Genomic DNA, 23389 nt, shown 5'->3' on the forward strand with positions numbered 1-23389 from the left:
CAGATGTCAATGTGCTACATTCTCCTCTCTACGTCCACAATATGAGAAAGTAAGATAGTATTTAGAGTCCCCTCCAAAAGCAGTTGAGGGCCACAGACACTTTGGTTCAGCATTCAGGGCAAGCAGTGAAGCAATGCTTCCTTGGCTGTATGAAAATTTGGCGGGGGGTGGGGGAACAGTGTCCCTACATGATGATTTATCTTGACGATCATAACTTAAGCAAAAGGGGAGGGCTGGAAATGATTGGCAAGGTTTTCAGGATATAACAGGGATTTTAAAACTCCCCCAGGAGTTCACATTAAATTAAAGAGGTGGGCTTCTGAACAGGATCTGCAGACAACAAATGCAAAGATGAATATGGGCAGGATCTTTCCGAGGCCACTGTCAACCCTGTGGCTTTGTACAGGAAGCCCTACTTTTTCTGCAAAGACCGAGTTAACCTTTTCAATGAGGGTTGTGATCCCTATTTTAAAATTTGGTTCTCTCCCTTGGAAGGAACAGCTTTATGGCCTATTTAATAGGCAAGAAGTGTTTTCACTGGAAACACCCATGCCTGCCCCAAACTGGTCAGGCCTACTAATGTTAAGAGTTCCTCTTTGCACTATTCTTACAGAGTTTAGCTATGTTGCCTATGCCTCTCAGTAAGGTTCTGGTCATTTTAATCCTAGCATGTCCACATCTTCATTCAACATATCATGGCATGAAACTAGGGTGTTGATTTATAAGATGCCTTTGAAAAAGAAGAAAAACACCAGGCAAACTGCTGGGTATGTGATAATGAATGCTAGGATGGTTTGTGTTTGAAAGCAGCAGCAGCAACAACAGTAACGACACAAATTAATTGCAGAGATTTCAAGGAGATAATGCAGCAGAGGTAACGAGAATCACCATGTAATTAACGTGGTTTCAAATTAAAGTCCCCTGTAGTTACTGAAAAACATTAATTTATAGTAACTTAGTAATTTAACTTGTCAGTACTGTAACACAAACTTTTAGGACAATCTGTGAATGTCCCAAAGCTAGGATGGGGGCCAGAGCAGGCAGTGACACGATGCAAAACTAACATTCCAAGTTACATGGGAATGCATTGGAGTGTGCTAACCCAGAGAAATATTTCAATAGTTTAGTCAACTTGAACACTGAGCAAAATGGAAAAGATTATAACAACCCCACCCCAAACTGGGCTGTGCTATTAAGCTTGGTGATCTGATTATTTGTAAAAATGTCAAGGCCTTTTGTCAGTTGTTGTGAAGAGACAGAATTATGGCACACCTTGTTTTGGCTACAAGCTGACAGAACAATGTCTAGTTCAAGTAGTAGTAGTAGTAGTAATAATAATAATAATAATAATAGTAATTTATTATTTATACCCCGCCCGCCACTCTGGGCGGCTTCCAACAAAACATTAAAATACAATAATCTATTAAACATTAAAGCTTCCCTAAACAGGGCTGCCTTCAGATGTCTCTTAAAGGTGCTCTACATGACAGAGGAGAAAATGTATTTTGATGGTTCTTAAAAGAATTATATTTTAGAATGTTGTGTTTTCTTGATAGAGTATATAAGGTCTCACTTTCAAGACCTAAGTTAAAAGTCTTACTGATCTGCCATAGAGAACTTTGCTCCTTCATAAACTACAATCTAGTTAAGTTTTATTCCTTTCGGGGGCTAGTCAAATGGCGAAAGGTAAGTTTGTTCATGAAAAAGAAAGCAACTAAAGGTATCGAATAAGATGAAGATAATGTGAATGACTTTAGTTTAGAAGCACAGAAGAAGGCAGAAATGTACAAATGGTCTTTTGTACTGTTTAATGAAAAATATACAACTGTATATACAGATATACTACAATCAATACACTACCATTATTGTCATGTACCAATAAAAAGTTTGTGCATTAGATTTGCTTACCACTTACTAGAGAGCAAGCCACACTTAACACAATGAACTTACTTCCACAAAAGACTTCCCAAACATTTTGCCACTGAATGAGCCATCATTCAACTTGCAAGTTTCCCATTTAGCTGCATTGGGCACAGTTTCAGACAAGTTTTGTGCTATGTCTATAAATTGTCCTTTTGTCATCCTTGTAAAAAGGAGGTACAGGGAGCTTATTATTCAGACAAGACAACTGTAGCAGAATGTTGGGTTACAACAAACAGAACCAATAGCCAGGCCATTTTACATAGCTTGTTTCTTTAGAAAGCAGGAAAAAAATCATCCCAGGGGAAACGATACATTTTTAAAATGAAGGCATGAGCATTTAATATTTTCATATTTAATAAAGCAAGAGTTTTCTTCCCCATATTATTTGTGTGCATTTAAAATACGCTGTGCTGAAATTAAGCCTGCTGTTAGAGATTTACATGCTAAGTGATTGGTACTTCTAAATGTACATCAGTGGCTAGAGGTACCACAAACCAGATCACCATCCCCTTGCGTGTCTGTTGTTAACTTCTCACCCTGCAGTTATATGCTTTGATTTACAAGCTACAGTGTTAGTATTATAAGCATCCAAATTGTATTTGGAGACAGGAAACAAAACAAACAGCACCCGTGTAATAACTGTTTGTGTCTGCTATGATTGGTTGCAGATTATTATTGGTAACGTACCTTTTCAAATTGTGGGAGAAGCCAATACTGTATTAGCTCTTCTTATTAAGGTTCCACTATGATCTTAATGACTAGCCATTATAAGGTAATATTGCTAAGCAGCACCTTAATGCACTTACATAGCTCAGCTTTCACAATTGCATCCATATTACTGTGTTGTTTTTTCCCCCCAAGTAGATGCACATTTGAGCAAGATGCACACTGGAAGTGGCACTTCATGATTATGTCATTAAACACTATGGGAGTTCAGACAGAGTAACACTAATATTTTTATTTGCTGGCTCTTTATCCACATTAATCTTAAATTAAGAAAACATCCTAAAAACTTGTTCTCAACGGATTTGAATCCATACTGCAAACTCGCCATATAAGTTATCTCACATGTCCGGCTGCCTTTTAGTGGGTTGAATGAAGTTCACCACAGATACTCTGAATCGGGGATCCCAAAAAATATGAAACAAAAACCAAACCTTAATGTGGCGTCAAGGTCAAAAAACTGATTTGAATAGGGAATGTTTAGATTACACTGCAAAACTATAAAAAGAAAGTAACTCTGGCACATATTCTTCAATATTCTACTATATTTGAACTGAAACAATGATTTATTCCTTTAACATCATTTCATTATTCATCAACTATCTAAGAAAGGGTGTTTTAAAAAAACAAGACGTTGGCAAAATCTGAAACCACAAGAACACAACACATGTATTTTCAAAGGGAAATTGTTGTCTTACTGTTCTCTGGAACTGCCACAGCAGGTAAAACTATGTTATGGCAAGCTTGGTGGACAAATCCAAAACTCTAGAGAATAAGTCAGCTGCTGAGGCCAAGCCAACAACGCCTTTACAGATGTTGGTGTTGCTTTCAGGGCAAGAATGTACTCCGATACTTCACATGCATCAAGACTACTGCTTCCCATCAAGTATAATGCAAACTGATAAACCACACCTAGATGTACACCTAGGAGCATACATCTGCTTCAGGTAGGGCCACCACTTGCACCACTGTGGGTTCGCTATGAGAAGGGCTGTCCAAACGATAGTTAATATATCCCAACTTGATGCCACTTCATACATGAGATGGGATTTGGGGGGGGGGCAGGACTTGCTTCACCTTTCTGCTTCTCCCTCAGGCAAATCAGACAGGTAAATTACAGTATTTATTAGCCCATGTGTGAATCTTCAGCACCTGGAAGCAATGGCTTCACTTGAGCCACAGCTAGAAACTCTGCTCTGACTCCCCTGCCCTGAGAAATGTTGAGAGTAACTATGCAAAGCAGGGTCTTCTTTGTTGTGGTGCCTAGAGTGTGGGATTCTCTTCCAAGAGGGTTTTTTTTTGTTTTGTTCTTCGCCCACCTCCCCAACTTTTTGGGATTTAGAAAATGGTGGAATTGATCATCAGTAGCAGACCTAGATTGCTTTATTTCTATCTTTCTGTGAATTGATGCTTTCGGTTAAGCTGTCTAATGGTTTTATCTGTTGTTTTTAATATTAAATGTTAAGCCACATTATTGATCCTGACAGGTGGAAAGATGGGGCATAAATATTTCAAATGAATAAATACAATAAAATGTCCTCACAGCAAGACAAAGTCCTCAGTACTAAAACATTTCAACTTTTTGTTTTCATCCTCAGAGAAAAGGGTTCTGTCTTCCAGGACTGGACTCATCAGAAAATCATAGTCTCTAGAATGCCCATTTACAAAGGTAAACAAAGGGTAGTTCTCCTTAGATGAGGATTTCAGGATCTACAATTAAACACAGGATCAGAGAAAAACACTGATTAGAAGACAAAAAAAAATTGCACTGCTCTTATTCCAACTATGTGTACGTTGTCAACTGAGCATTCATTTTTAACACCAAGCAGAAAACAAAGGGCATGCAAATCATCCCAAATAAATCTTTTTCATGTCTGTGGCACACCTCGCGATGCCACATCTACCTATCAGAGATGTGTGTACACTAGATCTGTACCTAGAACACCCATTTATTTGCATGGTAGAATTACACCTAAAGCACAACAAATGATAAACAAATCATACACAGTCAGCTTTCTTGTATAACATCTAAAACCTAATAAGTTCAAAGCCAAGCTTCACACCAGCTCTTTGAACTGCTATAATTTTAATCAGCTAAATTACGTATATGGTTACAGCACCATATTAAAAAGCCACATTAGTCTACAGATTAATCTACATGAGGGACTGGTCAAAAATAGTTCTAATTGCACATTTAATCCAAAACAATTTTAAAAAAATGTTTAAGCAGAATGAGGTATTAAACAACAACAGTCAGGAGCGGGAAAGCCATGCTTGCAGTAAAATCAAATTCCACATTTTTTACTGTGCTCTGCCGTTTTATACTTTATTCTACCCCAGTTTAATTATATCCTTCTGATAGTATTGTGAAAGAGAAGGGCAAGGAGAACTGAGACATGATCAGTGGTGAGCAGAGGAGAGACGGAAAAAGGAGGCTCACGTGAAAGGGGAACATTTTAGGAAGGTGGTACAGGGCAACAGATCTCAAGGGACAAGATAATTGGATACAACCTTTTATCATTTGGCTATTGGATCAATTCAGCCCACATCAGTAACAGAAGTTCACGGCATTCTGATGGCTGTTTGGTAGCCTGTGAAATTAGCTGGCAGGCCTTCCCCTCCTAATTGACAGGTGTCTTGCAACATGACAGCCACCACCACGACTAAGTAAAAGCGGCTCCCCACTTACTCAGTGTCTGATGAGTTTCTTCCCATTATAGATGAAAATTTATGTGTCCACATACACACACACACATACACATTTTTGTGAGGACGATCTACATTAGTCTAGTGGCTTCATGTTAAATTTGTATGGAGGACACTAGATATAATAAACCACATGATTCCCTAAATACTGACTGTTAAGGGAATGTAAAGAAACTCAGACCACAGAACTGTGGAAATGATTAACTATTTTTTTACCCTTCTTAAATCTTTGACACTCAAGACCTACAAAATCGAAATGTGATACAGGAGCTGTGAAGGGCATTGACGGGCTGAAACCCATTTACCAAATGAAAGCCCTCCTTGGTCTGCTTTTTGAGCTATCTTCAGACATTGCCTATATATTTCCAAATTCACATTTAGCCATGAGCTAGAAACTAGCTCGAGAAAGAAAAAAAGATTGTTATCAAATTTCACACCAAATTATCAGATTCTCACAAAATGAAATGGTGTACGCATTGACCATTTCAAAGGAGATGAAAGACTTTTAAAATATCTGGTTCTGTACCACTGCTTGAACAATTCCCCACTTAGGAAGACAATCACACAGAACTACTACACCTCCCTGCTGATACAGGGGCTGGCTTCTAAGGTATGTAGTACTTTCTTTTCAAAAGAATGATTCCTGTAGAAGCATGCACATGAAAAATGATGCAATGTAATCAGAACCAAAATGATGTTAATTCCCAAGAAAAGTAATTTTGATTGAGGCAGTCTTCTGTACAGAAAATTCCAATCTCCGGAATTCTTAAGAAGCAGTGCAATGTATTTAGTGACTACAAATGTAAGCTATGAGCCAAGAAGTCTAGTTCAAATGCAATTTCTGCTATGAACCCTATAGCCTTGGACAAGCCACTCTCTAAGCCTTCCCCTCTCCAGAATGCCTCCTTACTTTCTAGGATTATTAAATCTGCAGCATATTTTCTCTCTCCCTCTCTTACGTTTCATGAAGGATGTGAGCAAAGCTTGGGCCTCCAACATCTATTAATTGTTCAGAAGGTAGATTCAATTATCAAGCAAAATAAACAAAAATGGCCGGAAGCAAACTATGACTTACTATGAACGAGCAATGTGCTGGTGCCTGCTGGTCAATCATGCCTGCTCCATCCTGCAAGCATCTCCAGGAGAAACCAACCACAAAGCTTGGCTTAGCATTACATGCAAACTGAGCAGCGTGCACCAGCATGTCATTCATTCATGACAAGCCATGTTTTATTTCTGACCATGGCTCACTGCTAGATGCAAACAAGGCCAACGAGTCAACATGACATGGGTTCTTCCTAGATCCTTACTTTTTATTTTTTACTTTCACGTTTCCACTTCACAATACCTAGCAGCTTTAACAGTGCAAATCAGAGTTCAATGGGACTTGCACAGTATGCATAGGACTGCACCCTAAGTGCTGTAAGAGTGGTACTAGGAAAGCTTTCTCCTATGCCATCTTTCAGACAAGAATTTGTTAAACCACCATAGTTTTAAATGTCTATCATACTTTTGAGCAAGACAACTACTTATGTTAGCTTGATGAAAACAAACAGAAGAGGAGATGGGAGTGAGCATGAACAATTAAGAGAAATTGGTGTGTGTTACCGTGCAAATATAGTGGCTGTTGCCTTTTTATGTGTTAAATTTAACAATTTTATTTCCTTTTTCTTAGTTTATATCAGATGTAATAAACAACCCTGTGTTTGCTTGTATCTAGGATGTGCTTACTTTCACAGTAAATTTAAAATGGTGCTAACACATAGTAATAATATTTTATCTGTAAATGTAACAAACATACTTACACTAACAAATAATAATGCACAATTTAGTTTGATTTAATATTTCCATTTAAAGTCATCCCCAAGGAATTGATTGCCTTTTAAGAGATTCTTTTTGTGTAGAAGATCATTCAATGTCTGAAGCTTTCAGCATAAATATTTTCGTTTAAATGCTGCCACCTAGTGGGACAATCCTATACTTGGTCTTGATATAATTGAGAAGGGGGAAATTATCTCAGAGTTAATTTAACTTCTACAATACACATATGCATGCGTTGCAAGATCATTTACCCCATGTAATTCAGTTAAACTTGGTCAGTGATCCCCCCACCCCGAACTGCCTTTTAAGATGCAGATTATTTTTAAGAAAGGCCATTTTCTCTGGTAATAGGCATATCTGCTGAAAATACTCTTGTGTAAGTAGTTACTGAATCATCTGCTTAAGCTATTTCTTTATCTAGACTTCACAATTCAATTGTGCTGATGTAATGGGATCACAAAATATTGCTGATGGGCTTATATATTTATCTTTGCCAGTATATATCAGTGGCTCAAGCCTTGATAATATATCTTGAAGAGTTATATTTTAAGATGTTCCAAAATAAAATAATATAAAAGTAAAGGATGACAAGGTGAAGTATCAGTTTCATCATGTGGGTACTTACCTTAGTTATTTCTTCAGAAGCCCTTTCAAAGGCTTGCACATTTGGACAATATAACCCTATAGTGCAGCTAGGATCCATTTTTTTAAAAGACATCTTCTTTGGAGAAGGGCAGTGGAATGACTGTAATTATAAGATTTTTAAAATGCTTTAAAAGCACAAGAGAAAATGATTGATATAAGATACAATTACTTGTCCTGTTTCCGAATGTTTCATAAAACATTTCCATGAAATTGACCGAGTTTTACCAGTTCAATTAACAAAAAAACACTTTTACATGGTAAAAATGAGAGCTGCTAAAGTCAACTAAATGTTCAAAAAAATCCAAAATTTCCTATTTTTTTCCAAGTAAAGTAATAAACCTATCATCTCCAACTGCAATGTGGAAAAACATGGGTGTTGCAAGAAAAGGAATTTGGCATAATTTGCAAGTATTTTAAGATAGTGTTGTTTATTCCTTATTTTTGGCACTTCTAAAGTAACAAGCACGCTTTTCTCTGCACATTTGAATCTGCAAAATGCAAGTCATGAAGGATATTAAGTGACTGTTTCCAGCGGAGGAACTTTATCAAAAGAGAAGTTGACCATTTCATGACCCAGCTGACTTTTTCAGGCAAGAACATGGGCTTTGCCTGCAAATAACCACAGGATCAGTCTCTTGCATTGCCAAGGAAGACTGGGAAAGAAAACTTTCTGAAAACCTGGAGACCTACTGCCAGCATCTACTAGCAATAACAATCCCCTGATAGCTGCTTGTATCCCTATTGTTTTGCAGACATTTGCAAGGGCTTAGAAGAACTGGATGAAATAATTTTTCATTATACTTCCTTTCCACTGATGTATCTTTTCCATTGCAATGCATTTTTATTAGTGAGATTCCATAGTTCTACTTTTCTTCAATACAGAGAAAAGTAACCTAGTATTAGAATATTTTATCCACTTTAGAAAAATAATTCTTATTTTTGAAATTCAGTGATATAATACATTAATCAGAAGTTTCCCGACAGGCACACACACAAAAGGGGATGGCTCAGCAGCATTTGAAAAGCAGTGCGGCACATCCAGGGTTTTATCTCAATGCTTAGAAAATACACTCTACATGCATAGAACAGCAGCCAGGCTCTTCCAAACAAATAGATTCTGTAGGTTGACTGCAGACTGGATTGATTTTCAACTTAGCCTGGACAGTTTATCAATTCTGAAAACATATGATATGGAGAAATCTAGCAGAACTGTTACCTACAATAAGAAAGCAATTTCTGTTAGTTTTTGACACCCCCTAGACAAGGACAGATTATTATTACATGCACTCAACATTAAGTTCTGATCCACAATTCAGTTGTTAAACGAGTGCTTCTTGCAATGTGAGACCACCCAAATTGGCATGTTCTTGTTATGCCACATACGTTCAGGTAGCCATTTTACCTCGGACATCAGGGAGAACCAGACACTGTTATAAAAAAATGATTACTGAAGAACTGAGCCAACAGATATTACTTTAATAAGAAATTGTTTCCATAGACAACTATAATTCACAGACATCTATCTATTCCTTTCTCTCTCAACCTGCTGTAACCTAACTTCTCATTCCTTAACTTCTCATCTAGGACTGCTACCTGCTAAAAGTCTTTTAACAATACTACAATAGATATATATGTGCTAATCTATTTTATTCACTACTAAATCTGAGGATTACACACAAGCTAAAAATATTTGCACAATTTAATCCAGATGGAAAAATGTCTGAGCCTGAGTGGCAGTAGCTAAACTGTGCACAATTGATGTAAATTGCTCAAGTGGGGTGAGAGAAAAGGCCCTTTTGAGTAGATGAGTTGCGCAGACTGTAGGAGTGACTAGGATCTTCATCAGTGCTAGCTCAAAAGTGCTAGCTCATTTTAAACACAGCATGGGTGGGGCTGTTGTGCCCTGTCTGTTTGTGAGTTGCTCAAACAGATTTCAAGTTTAGCCCCTTGACAGAGGCCTGGAAACTTCCTTTTAAAAAAATATGAAGAGGAGAACCTACTGCCCACCAGATGTTGTTGGACTACAGTTCCCATTGACTCTAACCAAGCTGGCTGATGGAAACTGTGGATTTCAGTATCTGGAAGGCCACAGGTTCAACACTCCTGTGCTCCTGAGACCTGTGTTTCCTGGGATATGGACTAGCTGTAAATTGGGCTAGCTGCTGCTGGTAGTAGTGACCTTCATTGCGGGATGTTGCCTTCCGTTGCATTCAAGTATCATAGGTTTGCATTGCAAGTCAACTTCGGTCAAGTAAAGGCATTCATAATCTCAGAACTATTTCCATCTACATGCTTTCAGCTCCATAAACAGTCCCAGGGGCATAACAGAGGCATTGCACTCCCCAATGTTTTGTGTGTGGCCGCCATCTATATCATAGGAACTTAGGAAACTGTCGGACCACTGGTCCATAAATTTCAGTATTGTCTGCACTGACTGGCAGAGATTCATCAAGATTCCAAGGCAGGGAACATTCCAAGCCCTACCCGGAGATCCCAGTGGTTGAATCTGGGACCTTCTGCATGCCAAGCAGATCCCCTGCCACAGAGATACAGCCCTTCCCCTAGTTCCAAGCCTGGGAAAGTCATGGGGATCCCTCCCACCCACATGTGCAACATCTAGTCTGAGCACAGAGCTGTTTATGTATGAACCACACACACAACTGAGAGAACTCTCCTTCCCAAAGCAGTGAAGCTGGACACTCAGCACTTGAAATTCCTGTAAGTGGGAGGGGAGTAACAAGGAGTGTGGTTATGCTACTCCCATTGCAGAAGCACCAAAACTAGACTTTGTTTGTCTCAAAGCAAAAATCTGACACACAAACAAATTCGGAAGATATGTATTCCACTGTATACAAAACATCAGCAATGAATTTGGCTTGGTTCGTTTTTTAGTTTATTCCTTTTTGTGATTCTATGTAGAAAGAAAGAAAGAAAGAAAGAAAGAAAGAAAGAAAGAAAGAAAGAAAGAAAGAGAAACGATCTAAGTAATTAGTGTTTGGTTCATATATGAAGCAAACAGTGCTGGCTCTTTATCCATCCTACCTCGAGGGGGAAATCCTTTACGCTGACATCTACAAAAGACTGGCAGTAATGAGGATCCATGTAAATCAAACTGTCATCTACAAGGACAAAACAAAAGACAAGTAATTCAAAAAACACCTTATTATTACACTGCTTACAATCCAATTTCTATGCAGAACCGTGGGGGGAAAGACACCCCCAGCAAGTAACTGCCTGCCAGGCTGATATTCATTGACTGAAGCGTAGGTTTTCGCAGGACAGATTAACTTTTGCATAATCAAATATGCTTGTAGAAGCAGAATTTTGATAAAGTGATGAGACTGTCATTTAATTTTTGGAGATAAAATTACTTTTACAAACACACAATTATATTCCAGGAGTTTGCATATGAAAAATGCATTGTACTCCCTCATCATGACAGGAAGAACATATTTGCTTGTCATTTGGTCATCAACTTGTACCATTTAAACTACTAAAGGGTAAATATATAACCAAGATCTGCCAGGTAGTAAGCAGTGAAAGGCTCACAGAGTTTGATGAAACAGATAAATTATGCCTTGTTTGTGCAACAAAGAAAATTAAATGTACATTTTACAGAATCCAATTACCATATAGGGCAAATGACAAATGACTGGACTTTGGTGAGTCTGATTAATAAAGTACTCATTTTGCTATTTTAATCATTCCACTTCCCAGGGGGTTTCTATTAACTCCCAAGCTTGGCGGGTGGGAGGGGGTGGGGAGGAGAAAAGAGAAGAGGCACACCACACTGAAAAAGACATACCTTATTAAAATACTAACCTTGAAATCCAGCAAAGTAATATGACTGCTTAGGTTTGCCACCAATAATACCAATGCAGTATTCAAGACTCAAGATCCCCTGTCATCACAATAAATAAATGGGGCGGGGAAGAGAGGCAGGATTACCACACAGTAGCCTTAATTCAATGCTGGCTAATTTTGTTCAGTACAAGCTGCTTACAAAAGGAAAGCAGAGCTGTACCATTTACCTAAGAATGGCATTCAGAGAAAGCGTGAGGCAGAGGTGAACTGAGCAACCTGTGGGCTGCCTGAATCCCTTGGCCTGCCAGTCCCTGGCATCTCTGGTCGCTCCGCCCCTTCTATCTCACAGTGTTCTGCTGCGAAGCAGAAGGCTACAAAAGGGCTGATCTGCTTGAACTGCACTTTCCAAAAGCATCCTCGCCACCCCAGGGAGGAAGTGGCCTCCTCCCCACCTTGGCACAGAGAAAGCACAGGACTTTGGGGTTGCAGGAAGCATGGATAAGCCATTCCAGAACAGTAACAGCAATGGTGAAAACACCCAGGCACTGAACCACAATGAGGAGGGAAGGAGCAAACAAGCCTGGCACTCGGGGTGAGTTTGAGACTAAGGAGCATTTGAGAGAGTGCTGTGGGATGAAGAATCTAAAGGTCCTCATTTCAAAGGACTGCATGCTAATGTGCCTGACAAAGCCTGTGCAGGTTCCCTGGCCTCTACAACTACTTTGACAAGAAAAATCAAACGCATCCTCTTTTTCTTTCAACTGGTGCTATCCATTGTGTGTCCATGTACATATGGAGCATGACACTTGTCCTTCCAGACATTGAAAAGAAAGCAAATGAGAAGGAAATCCTAAATTTAAAACCTTCACACTTGGAGCAGGCTAAGCAAATAGCTGCCACACTGTCATTTTATTTCATCTAGCACAGCCTCTGAACCCCTGACTAACCAAGTAGACTTTGCTTCTTAAGAGTACTTGGCGAAAATAGAAGCCGGGCTGGTCCCCTTTTCTTCCCTTTAGGAACAACTTCCATTAATTCAGAAGAGCATTTTTACAGGCCCAGGTAAAGAATTTTTCTCAGAGGGAGGACTAGAAGTGTGTAAAAAAGGCAAGAGGATAGGACAATTTCCAAACTGAGAGATTACAATGAACCATCTATAGTACAGCAGCCAATATGGGTACAACAGGCTGCAGCAGCGGATGTTGTACCACCCAGTGTCTGAACATGCTTATTAATTTTGATATCCGAGTGTTTTACGGAAAAGGAGGGTCACAAGAGCATAAACTGAAGGGATGGCACACTATTGCTGATATTTGAGATAGTCATCTTTAGGGCTTCCATGACAGTCTTAAATTGATTATTAGCACCACTGAGACAGAAAACGGATGCTGTTAATGTAAATGCCACTAATCAGCTGCTTAAGTGTGGGGAACAGATGAAGATCCTAGGTAACATTTTAAAATCAAGGATGCATCACTGAATGAACCACCAATACAGGTGAAATCAGATCGGTCTTTATCCTGAATTACTGCATCAGCAAGACAGCCATTTAGGGACTGGAATACTTATAACTGGTTTAACATTGAATATCCTAGCCCTGCAATTATGTCTGCATACTGAAATTTCAAATTTCTGAAGTCAAACTTTATGATCTACTACCGTAAAAATCATAAATGCTTTTAATAGATTGAAGATTTCCATCCTTAACTGTCTTTTTATACCATCTAGTGTTACTTTCTGAAAAGTGACACTGAAACCCGTTTCATACCTTCACAAACTCTAGGTATTCCATGTTGGTTCTTTCTCCTCCAAGCCTCACGGGAATTAATATGATGACAGATTTGGCATCCGATTTTTCAGAATCCGCGAAAGAGCACTGCATATCGGTAACATCGGACTTGTAAACTTGAATGAGGCAACATGAAATGTAAAGGAGATTTTAAAAATGCATTTTCAAACACACACTGGATAAACCAAACAAAAAACAAGGTATCTGTTGATTATAAGCGGGATAGGAGGGAACTGGCACTGTTTGGACCTCCTCATGGATTCTTGTGTCCTCCCACTGAGGACCAGAAACATGTGAGGACCAGAAGCATGTGAGTGTGCATGCCTAGGTGCAGAAACCAGAGATGCCACAAGCCCTGCATTGCATGAAGCCCAACTGCTGTAACATGAACTGATGGGACTGGTGCTTCTTGGCTCACTAGTCATGAATAGTTACAGGTAGGTAGCCGTGTTGGTCTGAGTCGAAGCAAAATAAAAAAATTCCTTCAGTAGCACCTTAAAGACCAACTAAGTTTTTATTTTGGTATGAGCTTTCGTGTGCATGCACACGAAATGAATAGGTTTCCACTGCTATGTCAATATAGCATGAAGTCCACCCACGCACTGCACCAAGAGCATCTTGGAGTCCAACTGAAAACAGCATTTTGCTGTGTGTTGCATTGAATTCAATGGGGTTTACTCCCAGGCAAATGAGGTTAGGCTCGCCATCTCTCCCTCTTAGGGCACACCGATGGAGATATGTCAAAGCAAGGGATTTCCAGAGGGTTCTGTTAATCTGCTGGAGCATAAACAGCAATTTGTCTTGTGGCAGCTTCAAAACAACCACACTGTATTATGGCATAGCCATGAAACCTGATGCCGTAATGAAATCTGCAAGTCTTTTAAGGTATCACAAGAACTTTTGCTAGGAAAGAAAGCAGTTGAGCCTGGGAAAACCATAGGCATACCTGGTTTGGAGATGTCCCACAGACCTTCTAGCTGCTGCTAACATTGTCCTGTTCCAGGGGGTGGAAGGGGCATGGAAGAGAGGGCTATTCAAGGCTACTAGCCAAGATGACTGTGCTTGACCTCCAGAGCTGGAGGTAGCAACGCTTCCAAATACCAGTTGCTAGAAACCATGGGAGGGGAAAGTGTTGCCCTTGTGCTCTGTTCCATGCCCTGGCTTGTCACAGACATCTGGTTGGCCACTGTGAGAATAGGAGGCTGGACCAGATGGGTCACTGGCCGGATCCAGAAGTCTATTCTTATGCTCTTACAGCTTTGGGGCGATCACTCACAGCAGCATCTCTACCAGAAGCCTAGTGTTACGCATCTCCCTCTGGTACTCCAGCAAAAGCATTAGTATCCAACCTCGCCTGGAAGCAGCACATACATAATCAGAGCATTTATGCTGCGATCGTCCAATAAGGAAACCGCAATTGTGTTTGCTTTATTGCCTGCCTGATATATTTGAGTATTCAATGCAAAGTGAAAACATTCATTATTACTCCAGGGCAGAAGGAAATTAACTTTTTGCATTGATCTAATAGCACAGGAAAGAGAATATGGCTTTCTTAAACTATACTTTTAATTACTCAGATTTTTTTTCCATAGAGAAAAAAGAATTAATATATCACTTAAAATGGTTTGTGCATGTTGGGAAAGAAGGATGAGTCCGAAACACTGAGTCAATAAGTTCAAAGGACCTGCTCACGGCAGATGCTACAGAAGTGCACAATCCTCTGGTTGTATCAGAAAAGAAAAGGCTTCCATATTTCAGCATTATAAAATGTTACTCAAACAAACATTTAAGAGTCAGTGCAGCAACACTGATCCCCAGGAATTCAGTAATTATCATTTGTGATTTACCCTGCACCTTAAGAGTAAAACAACAAGGAGCTTTTTGCCCCATGGAGCTTACAATCTAACCCAAATGCTTAATATTAATCTTATTTACATATGAAGTTTTGCAATATGTAACTTTGGTTACAGGTAGGTAGCCGTGTTGGTCTGGATCGAAGTAAAATAAAAAAATTCCTTCAGTAGCACCTTAAAGACCAACTAAGTTTTTATTTTGGTATGAGCTTTGGTATGGCCATCAAATGCCAACAGTGCCCTTCAGCTCTCTATATTGGACAAACAGGCCAAACCCTACGCCAAAGGATAAATGGACATAAATCTGACATCAGGAACCAGAAGACAGAAAAACCAGTAGGAGAACACTTCAATCTCCCAGGACATTCTATACAAGATCTCAAAGTAGCTGTCTTACTACAAAAGAATTTCAGAAATAGACTGGAAAGAGAAGTTGCTGAATTGCAACTTATCACCAAGCTCAAAACCATGGAGGGACCTGGTTTGAACAGAGATATCGGGTTCTTATCTCATTATACATGATAAGCGATCTTCAGCCATCTCAACCCTTGCTTTTTCATGCAAAACCATTTGCAGTCGTTTGCGGTCATCAACAGCTATCAGTCAGTCAATCACCCATTTCCACCACCCTTCTGAGTGATCCCCCCTCCCCATCCCCACCCCTCCCCACCCCTTCTCTACATAAGTGCCTGGAAACTTCCATTTCACTGTATCTGAAGAAGTGTGCATGCACACGAAAGCTCATACCAAAATAAAAACTTAGTTGGTCTTTAAGGTGCTACTGAAGGAATTTTTTTATTTTAATATGTAACTTTGTTTGTAAAGCGTTTGATCCAGAAGAATGTCAGTGGGGATCAGTTTGCATTGTGGGACTCCCCCACCCAAGCAAAAAAAAAAATCTGGTTGAGAATAAGTAGGTCCTCTGGAATGTTGAGGTCAGGAACATAGCTGCCAAGTTCTCCCTTTTTTAAAGGGAAATTCCCTTATGCTGAATAGGCTTCCTCGCGAGAAAAGGGAAAACTTGGCAGCTATGGTCAGGAAGCTATCATGAGGAGTACAAATTGAAATGTTCCTATCCACTCGCAAAATGGATCAAACTCTTATGTTTGGATCAAACTCTTATGTTTTTAGCCTCACAAAGAAATGTAAGATTTAACTCTAGCATTGGTCAAGAATACTGCACAATATACCCCACTTACCTGTACAGTCTTGAGCAACATAGACAGTTATTCCTTGTAACTCAGGGTCTCTTGACTCTTCAACAGCTTTTCTAAGTACAAACAGGCTTACTTTAGGTTCACAGAATGCACAGAATTAAGGCACAGAATCATAACCATAGAGTTGGAAGCAATCCCAAGGATCATCTAGTCCAACCCCCTTCAATGAAATAATCTCAACACATGGTTCCTCATTCAATTTGAAACCCCACCGGACCCTGCTTAGCTTTGCAAATGTGCTAGCAGTTTTATTAGGACACAATCCTCAAATCACCTACTCCGGTGAAATAGACTAGGCAGGAGCATTGAAAAGCACAGCCTTAATCTGCCACAAAGATGAACTACAAGTGTAATTTGCAGACTGCAAAATGTGGCAAGCAAGGGAAAAAGCAATTAAAAAACAAGCATCACAAGACAATACAGTGGTGCCTCGACTTATGAATTTAATCCGTTCCGGAGGCACCTTTGTAGGTCGAAAAATTCCTAAGTCGATAAACGCCATTGGAAACGCGATTTCCTATAGGAATGCATTGGAAACAGAAAAATTCGTAAGTCGAAGCAACCCTATCTTAAAATTCGTAAGTCGAAAAATCCCTATCTAAAACCGCAGTGGTTTCCTTTCGGATGTTGAGACATTACCCCCATTCGTAAGTCGAAAAATTCGGTTGTTGAGTCGTTCATAAGTCGAGGTACCACTGTACCAGTCTGTTTTTCATTATGCTTACTTCCAATTAAAAGGTAAAGGGACCCCTGACCATTGGGTCCAGTCGTGACCGACTCTGCGGTTGCAGCGCTCATCTCGCGGCATTGGCCGAGGGAGCCGGCGTACAGCTTCCGGGTCATGTGGTCAGCATGACTAAGCCGCTTCTGGAAAACCAGAGCAGCACACGGAAACATCGTTTACCTTCCCACCGGAGGGGTACTTATTTATCTACTTGCACTTCATGCTTTCGAACTGCTAGGTTGGCAGGAGCAGGGACTGAGCAACGGGAGCTCATCCTGTTGCAGGGATTCGAACCGCTGACCTTCTGATCAGCAAGCCCTAGGCTCTGTGGTTTAACCCAGAGCGCCACCCGCAGATAGCTAATTCACCAAGTTGAAACTGTTTTAGTATAGTTCCCATCTTCTTTTACTAAAAAAGAAATGCTGAAAAATCTGAGTTAGGGAAGCTGCACACATCTTTGTTGAAATGTGTGAAGAAAGCTAATTGTCCACTATAATGTGCCAACATGTTACAAACAGGTTATGATAAAGAGTACTCACAGTGGAAATCTACCATCAGTCATAACCAACCACATATACACATGGTAAAATGGATTTGGGAGCATGTTATAGTACATAATGGGTTGTCCCTCCACAGGATTTGGCAGAGGGTTTCTGCTGGGAAAGGGGGCAAAGGCTTTTCTTCACCCTTCATCCTGATTTTCCCCTGATCTTCCACCATCACATCCCATACTGTTCTGCAGGGTCCACCAACCCTTTGCAAAAGCTTTTCCAGGAGCACAAGGACTGTATATCATTACAGTCATACCTCGGGTTAAGTACACTTCAGGTTGAGTACTTTCAATTTAAGTACTCTGTGGACCTGTCTGGAAGAAGTGTGCATGCACACGAAAGCTCATACCAAAATAAAAACTTAGTTGGTCTTTAAGGTGCTACTGAAGGAATTTTTTTCTATTTTGCTTCGACTCAGACCAACACGGCTACCTACCTGTACTTTCAATGGGAAAGTTTGCTTCAAGTTAAGTATGCTAAGTACGGACTTCCAGAACCAATTAAGAACTTAACCTGAGGTACCACTGTACTAGTCTGGATCCAACCCAATCTGTATATGTAATCATTATATGACCTTAGCTCAAAAGTTAAATGCACAAACCTGTTTACTCAGAAGTAAGGCCCACCAGTTTCAGTGGGAAATACTCCCGTGCAAGTATGCATATCATTATTGTCCCCAAAGGTTAGCTACTCCTGGCCTCAGAGCATTTTGTAGAACAATCAGCTCCAAGTTGTATGAGGGATCCAAGTGGGTGGGGAAAGGGTGTACGATGAAGAGATAAGGTGGCTATGCAATGGATAAATTTCTGGTGGTATTGGTTTACAGAAAATACTCAAGTTGAACATGAAAACCTTAGAAGCTTCTTTTTTTAAAAGTGTAACGTGAAATTCTAGGAAAATATTAGTAATTTTTCCATGTCAATTCCAATTATTTATCTCTGCAAATTCAACTGGATACATAAATAACCTTCACCTCTGAAGACACTGCATTATTTCCCAGTAGTCTCATTCAAGGTGAATATTCTTGCTATACAAGCAGCACATGACTCCTGCATCTATATAAATGTAAAAATTTACATCTGCACTTTGGCCTCTTGTGCTTAGAAGGTTTAATGATTCAATTTATGACCATATTGGGACCCACCTAGAACATAAGACTATAAAAATACAAAATCAATGGTGTCCAAAAAAATGGCACATAAAGGCACCCTGTACTGAGAAATCTGACTTTCAGCTTTTTCCTTTTTTTTCAATTTAGGCTGAATGTCACAGACCCTTTACTTTTACTATTATGTAATTATAATATTAATAGTCCCATACACTTACAATTTCAAAAGAATTTGATGTGTGCAAAGAAATGCTGAAAACATCAATTTTAAACTCTGACAGTTCATTACACTATCAGTACATTACAGCCCCCAGGTTACAGTATTAAAAAAAGAAGAAGTAGTAGTCTATAATGTTATGCATGTTCCAAGGTTAAAAGAGCTGTTAGTTTTTAGAACATTTCATTCAAGATACCCTACGAAAAGTCTAGGTTTGGAACAAATCTTTGCAGTCTAGAATAGCCCAACGGAAATGTTTCAGAAATAAAAGAAACTTTGAACAGTGAAATATTCACTACTGCTTCCTTTTCTTCTTTCTGGAACACATCCTATGAATTTGAATCACTAAAGACAAGGATATATAGCTAAAGCTTTAATTGTTACTTTCTAATTAGCTGACAATCTCAAGACAGTGCTAAAATGAGCTCTCTCTCCATTGGATACATTAGAGAAAGACAATTTAGTTTGTTTTTACCTCAAAAGGTGTGCTACAACAGCTGGCCCATACCAATCTCCAGCTATTTTCCCAGACTTGTTTCCATATTCTATTAGGCGATGCAAGCCAAAATTTGCAAGTGGAGAATCGCCAAACCATGATATTATTTTTCGATGAAAGTGTTCATCCCTCCTTTCTCCGTTCCCCCAGTTCCCCCTTGGGGCTTGATTGTGGTGGCTTGACTGGTTCCTGAATTCTTTCTCTCCTGTACGTGATGCTTCGAGGGATGCAGTGAGCTTTTTTACTGTGTGACTTGTCCATGATTCAGAGTCTGAATTTTCAATGACAAATGCATCTGGCCACGTCCAGTCTGTGACAAACACAGCATATATTTAATGGTTTGCCTGCTAGTAAACAATTTAAAGAATTTTTATTCGTTTAAAATTATCTGGTGAAATTTTTAAAGACATTTAAAGTTGTCTGTTCTCTACACTAAACAACAGAGATTTAGCATCAGCCAGACTACCCCAGAGTTTCTGAATAAAAGGACAGCAACACCGATTTTATAACGATTCCATCACAACATAGAAATATTTTCACACAGAACAGGATTAAGGGGCATCGACGAATTAAGAAATGTCATTGAAATACACCAAACCTAACTGATAACTTTTTCAGTTGAATTAAATTTTCATTTTTCCAAGAATTAAACACGGTTTCCAAGAAGTTAGAATAAATTTTAGTTTAAACTGAATTGTTTTAATTTGCATTTAAAATTATTAAATGGGCAATTTCCTCAAAATGATTTTACAACTAGGTTGTGAAACTCATTGCAACAAGATATTGCCTTAGCAAGATTTAGGAACAGGCTACATCTGCCTCAAATGCTAAATAAAAAACAAAAGTCAAGTTATCTTTGGGGTAAAAACATTAGAAGAGCAACATATTTGGGGGGAAGAAAACATATACATTCATGCTTGCCAAACACAGGCATTAGAAAGTTGCGTCCATTTTGGAAAAGGATTGCATAATTATGGTTTTTACAGAGTTTCACAACATCCACCAATACATCCCACACACTATTAAAATCATTTTAAAAAACAACCAAATAAGCATTGCATGTAACTACTGAATTTGAAAGGCTAACACTCACGATAGCTCAGTTGGTAGAACATGAGAATATTAATCTCACGGTTGTGAGTTCGAGCCCGTTGCACGTTGTACAATTCCAGCACTGCAGGAGTTTGGGCTAGAAGACCCTCGTGGTCCCTTCGAACTCTACAATTCTAACACACTTCATTCTCATAAGCACACATAGCCCAATTATCGTGGTTACCTATTCCCTCAAATCAAAAACTAAAAGCCAACTGAATAGACCAAAAATCTGGGGAACTTGCCTCTACCAAGAAAGTGAAGAATAAGTCCTTGTGCTAGAAGCATCTGGCCAGTCCTCAGAGTACAGCCCCAGCCACAGTCTGTTGTTAAAGCTGAGCCCTTGATTTGAGGAAATTCTTCTCTGTATGTCAGCCATATTCTGGAAATAAAATCTTTACGGAACTCTTCCACGTTTCTTGAAAACCCTTCGTCAGTTATATCATAATTTGACCCATTTGGTGATGTGTCACTTGACTCTATAAAGAGAGAGACATAACAAGCTTCTTGTTTTTTAAAAAAGTTTACCAGTACTTGTTTTAACCAACTGCAAAATCTTGTACAATTTATTAGAACTGTTAACAGTAGGGGACTTCCGGTTGGTCGCAATGCCATCGTAGTCGGAGGTCCGTTCAGCGGAGCGTACCTCGGCACTTTGAAGAAAGCGGATTCCCTCGAAAACCCGCAAGTCGAGCGCTTGGGGTCAGGTCGTCTGGCGGGCGTCAAAAGCGGGCTACCCCCCTGGTAAGGCTCTGTTTTGAGCCCCCAAGAGCGGGGGGATCAGAGCTGCGGCGCGGCAGACATCAGATCACTAACTTCAAAGTGCGACGCTGCAGGACTGTGAGGCTACAGCGATCAATTCTCCCAAAGATTTGGATTAAAAATGTGAGTTGGATTTATTGGAGTTTAATTCGGACAATTTGGCTAGGGGAAGAGACTTAAAAAATGGGAGTCGGTCTACCCACTGAGAAATTAGGAAGTAGTGTTTTAGCCATATAAAAAAAGTTTATATGAAGTTTGAAAAATAGGCAGAGGTGTAGGCTAAATAGAAAATTTATGTTTAGGTAGATACCGTAGTTGGGCGGCTTACTGCCTTTATTCATCTCCTTCATTCTAGGGCCTCTTGGTGGCAGGGGGAGGTCCGGGGGGGGAGGGGTGGTGAAAAACCCAATTATAAAATGGACCATTTTGGATTGTCCACCAGCCACAGGGTTCTCTCGTGGCAGGAGAGGGCCTATGGAGGGGGGGGATAGGAAAAGATGGAATATGTTTAAGAAGAAAAAGAGATAAAGTTTAGGTATAAGGATTAGCTGTAAGAGTGTTTATGTTAAAGAAAATGAGTTGAAATTGGGTCATATGGAAACTGTTATGAAAATATAATTTGGTCAAAAATGAAAATCAGTTGGGAGGTATCTGGGGAAGTCACAATGTTAAGCAAATTATGAATTTGAAAATGGGATATGTTTGTTTTTGTTGTTGTGTTTTAATCAATAATGTTTGTTTAGATAGTTGGGTGGGCACTCGCCTGCATCTCTCCCTGTCATACTAGAGCCTCTTGGTGGCAGGGAGGGGCTCTGGGGGTGGGGTGGGGTGGACAAACGCAATTATAAAATGGACCACCTTCGACTGCCCACTTTTCATGGGACTCTCTCGTGGCAGGAGGAGGCTCGTGGAGGGGGGGTAGAAGAAGGGGGATAATATGTTCTGTATGTTTTTTCTTTATTATGTAAAATCAATAAAAAAATATTATATAAAAAAAGAACTGTTAACAATACAAAGCCCACTACACTTGATCTTAGCCAAAAGGCCGAGAAGCGATTCTTACGTCGACTCTTAAAATTACCAACATGCGTAAGTAATGCTGCTATTCGTTTAGAAATGAAGATCCCTTCAGTTGAGTTAGTCTTATGGAGGCGAGTTTTGATTTACTGGATATCCCTATGGCATAAACTCCCGAACCACTATCTTATTCAATGCATGTGGCGGGATGACTTCACAAATTTGTGGACCGGAAAAATCCATGCCAAATTGTTGTCCCATGAGATCTCTCCCTCTGAATTGCTCAAACTGGATTTAAATGCAGCAAAAAGGTGTATAAACCAAAGGTGGGATGATGCGGAGCTATACCAAAATTGTCTAGCTGGCGGGGGAGTCTGCTCACCATTAAATATCGGCATAACCCCTATTTACCGTACTCCATCCTACTTAACAACGCTTACAGCCGCGTCTCATCGATATGCCTTCCTTAAAGCTAGGTTCAATGTTTTTCCAACTAACGTGCTGAGACATAGATTTACTAAGGGCCAAGTCTCTTCAATGTGTGCTTGCGAAATGAAATCAACTGAATCTTTACACCATGTTATGTTTATCTGCCCTATGTACAGTTTGGCTCGTGCTAGTATATTAAACTCCATAATCCAGCCTATGGCTGACAATCCAGTTGACCTTCAGCTAGCCTGGGTTCTTCAAGATGTGGACCCTTATATCACTCTACAGGTTGCTAAATTCCTAACAGCCGTCCTAGAATCATAGAATCATAGAGTTGGAAGAGACCACAAGGGCCATCCAGTCCAAATTTTATTTTTTTTAATGACATCAGATATTGATTTTAGTTAGGCGCCTAAATTTTTAATCTTAATCTTAAACCTTCAAGATATGTATTTTGAATTGGGAATATTTGTCCTTGTGAGCTGTGAATTGTGTTATATTATCTGTGGTTT

At 39.6% G+C, this 23389-nt stretch overlaps 1 protein-coding gene and 1 pseudogene across 1 annotated transcript in view; both read right to left on the bottom strand.

Annotated features, from left to right (window-relative positions):
- Nucleotides 1-1723: 1723 nt before the first annotated feature.
- Nucleotides 1724-23389, bottom strand: part of ATG4C (autophagy related 4C cysteine peptidase) — a 28609-nt gene continuing 6943 nt past the window's right edge. Inside the window, exons 4-11 of the mRNA XM_035122968.3 lie at nucleotides 20915-21148; nucleotides 19557-19887; nucleotides 16464-16534; nucleotides 13391-13527; nucleotides 11641-11719; nucleotides 10861-10937; nucleotides 7799-7918; nucleotides 1724-4356 (exon numbers count right to left, since the gene is read on the bottom strand). Of these exons, the coding sequence (XP_034978859.1) occupies nucleotides 4186-4356; nucleotides 7799-7918; nucleotides 10861-10937; nucleotides 11641-11719; nucleotides 13391-13527; nucleotides 16464-16534; nucleotides 19557-19887; nucleotides 20915-21148 (1220 nt within the window). The 3' untranslated portion in view covers nucleotides 1724-4185. The remainder of the gene's footprint in view (nucleotides 4357-7798; nucleotides 7919-10860; nucleotides 10938-11640; nucleotides 11720-13390; nucleotides 13528-16463; nucleotides 16535-19556; nucleotides 19888-20914; nucleotides 21149-23389) is intronic.
- LOC118089570 (U2 spliceosomal RNA) lies at nucleotides 22345-22488 on the bottom strand (annotated as a pseudogene).

The sequence above is a fragment of the Zootoca vivipara genome, chromosome 7 (genome assembly GCF_965207765.1).
Source record: "Zootoca vivipara chromosome 7, rZooViv2.hap1.1, whole genome shotgun sequence".
Lineage (NCBI taxonomy): Eukaryota > Metazoa > Chordata > Lepidosauria > Squamata > Lacertidae > Zootoca > Zootoca vivipara.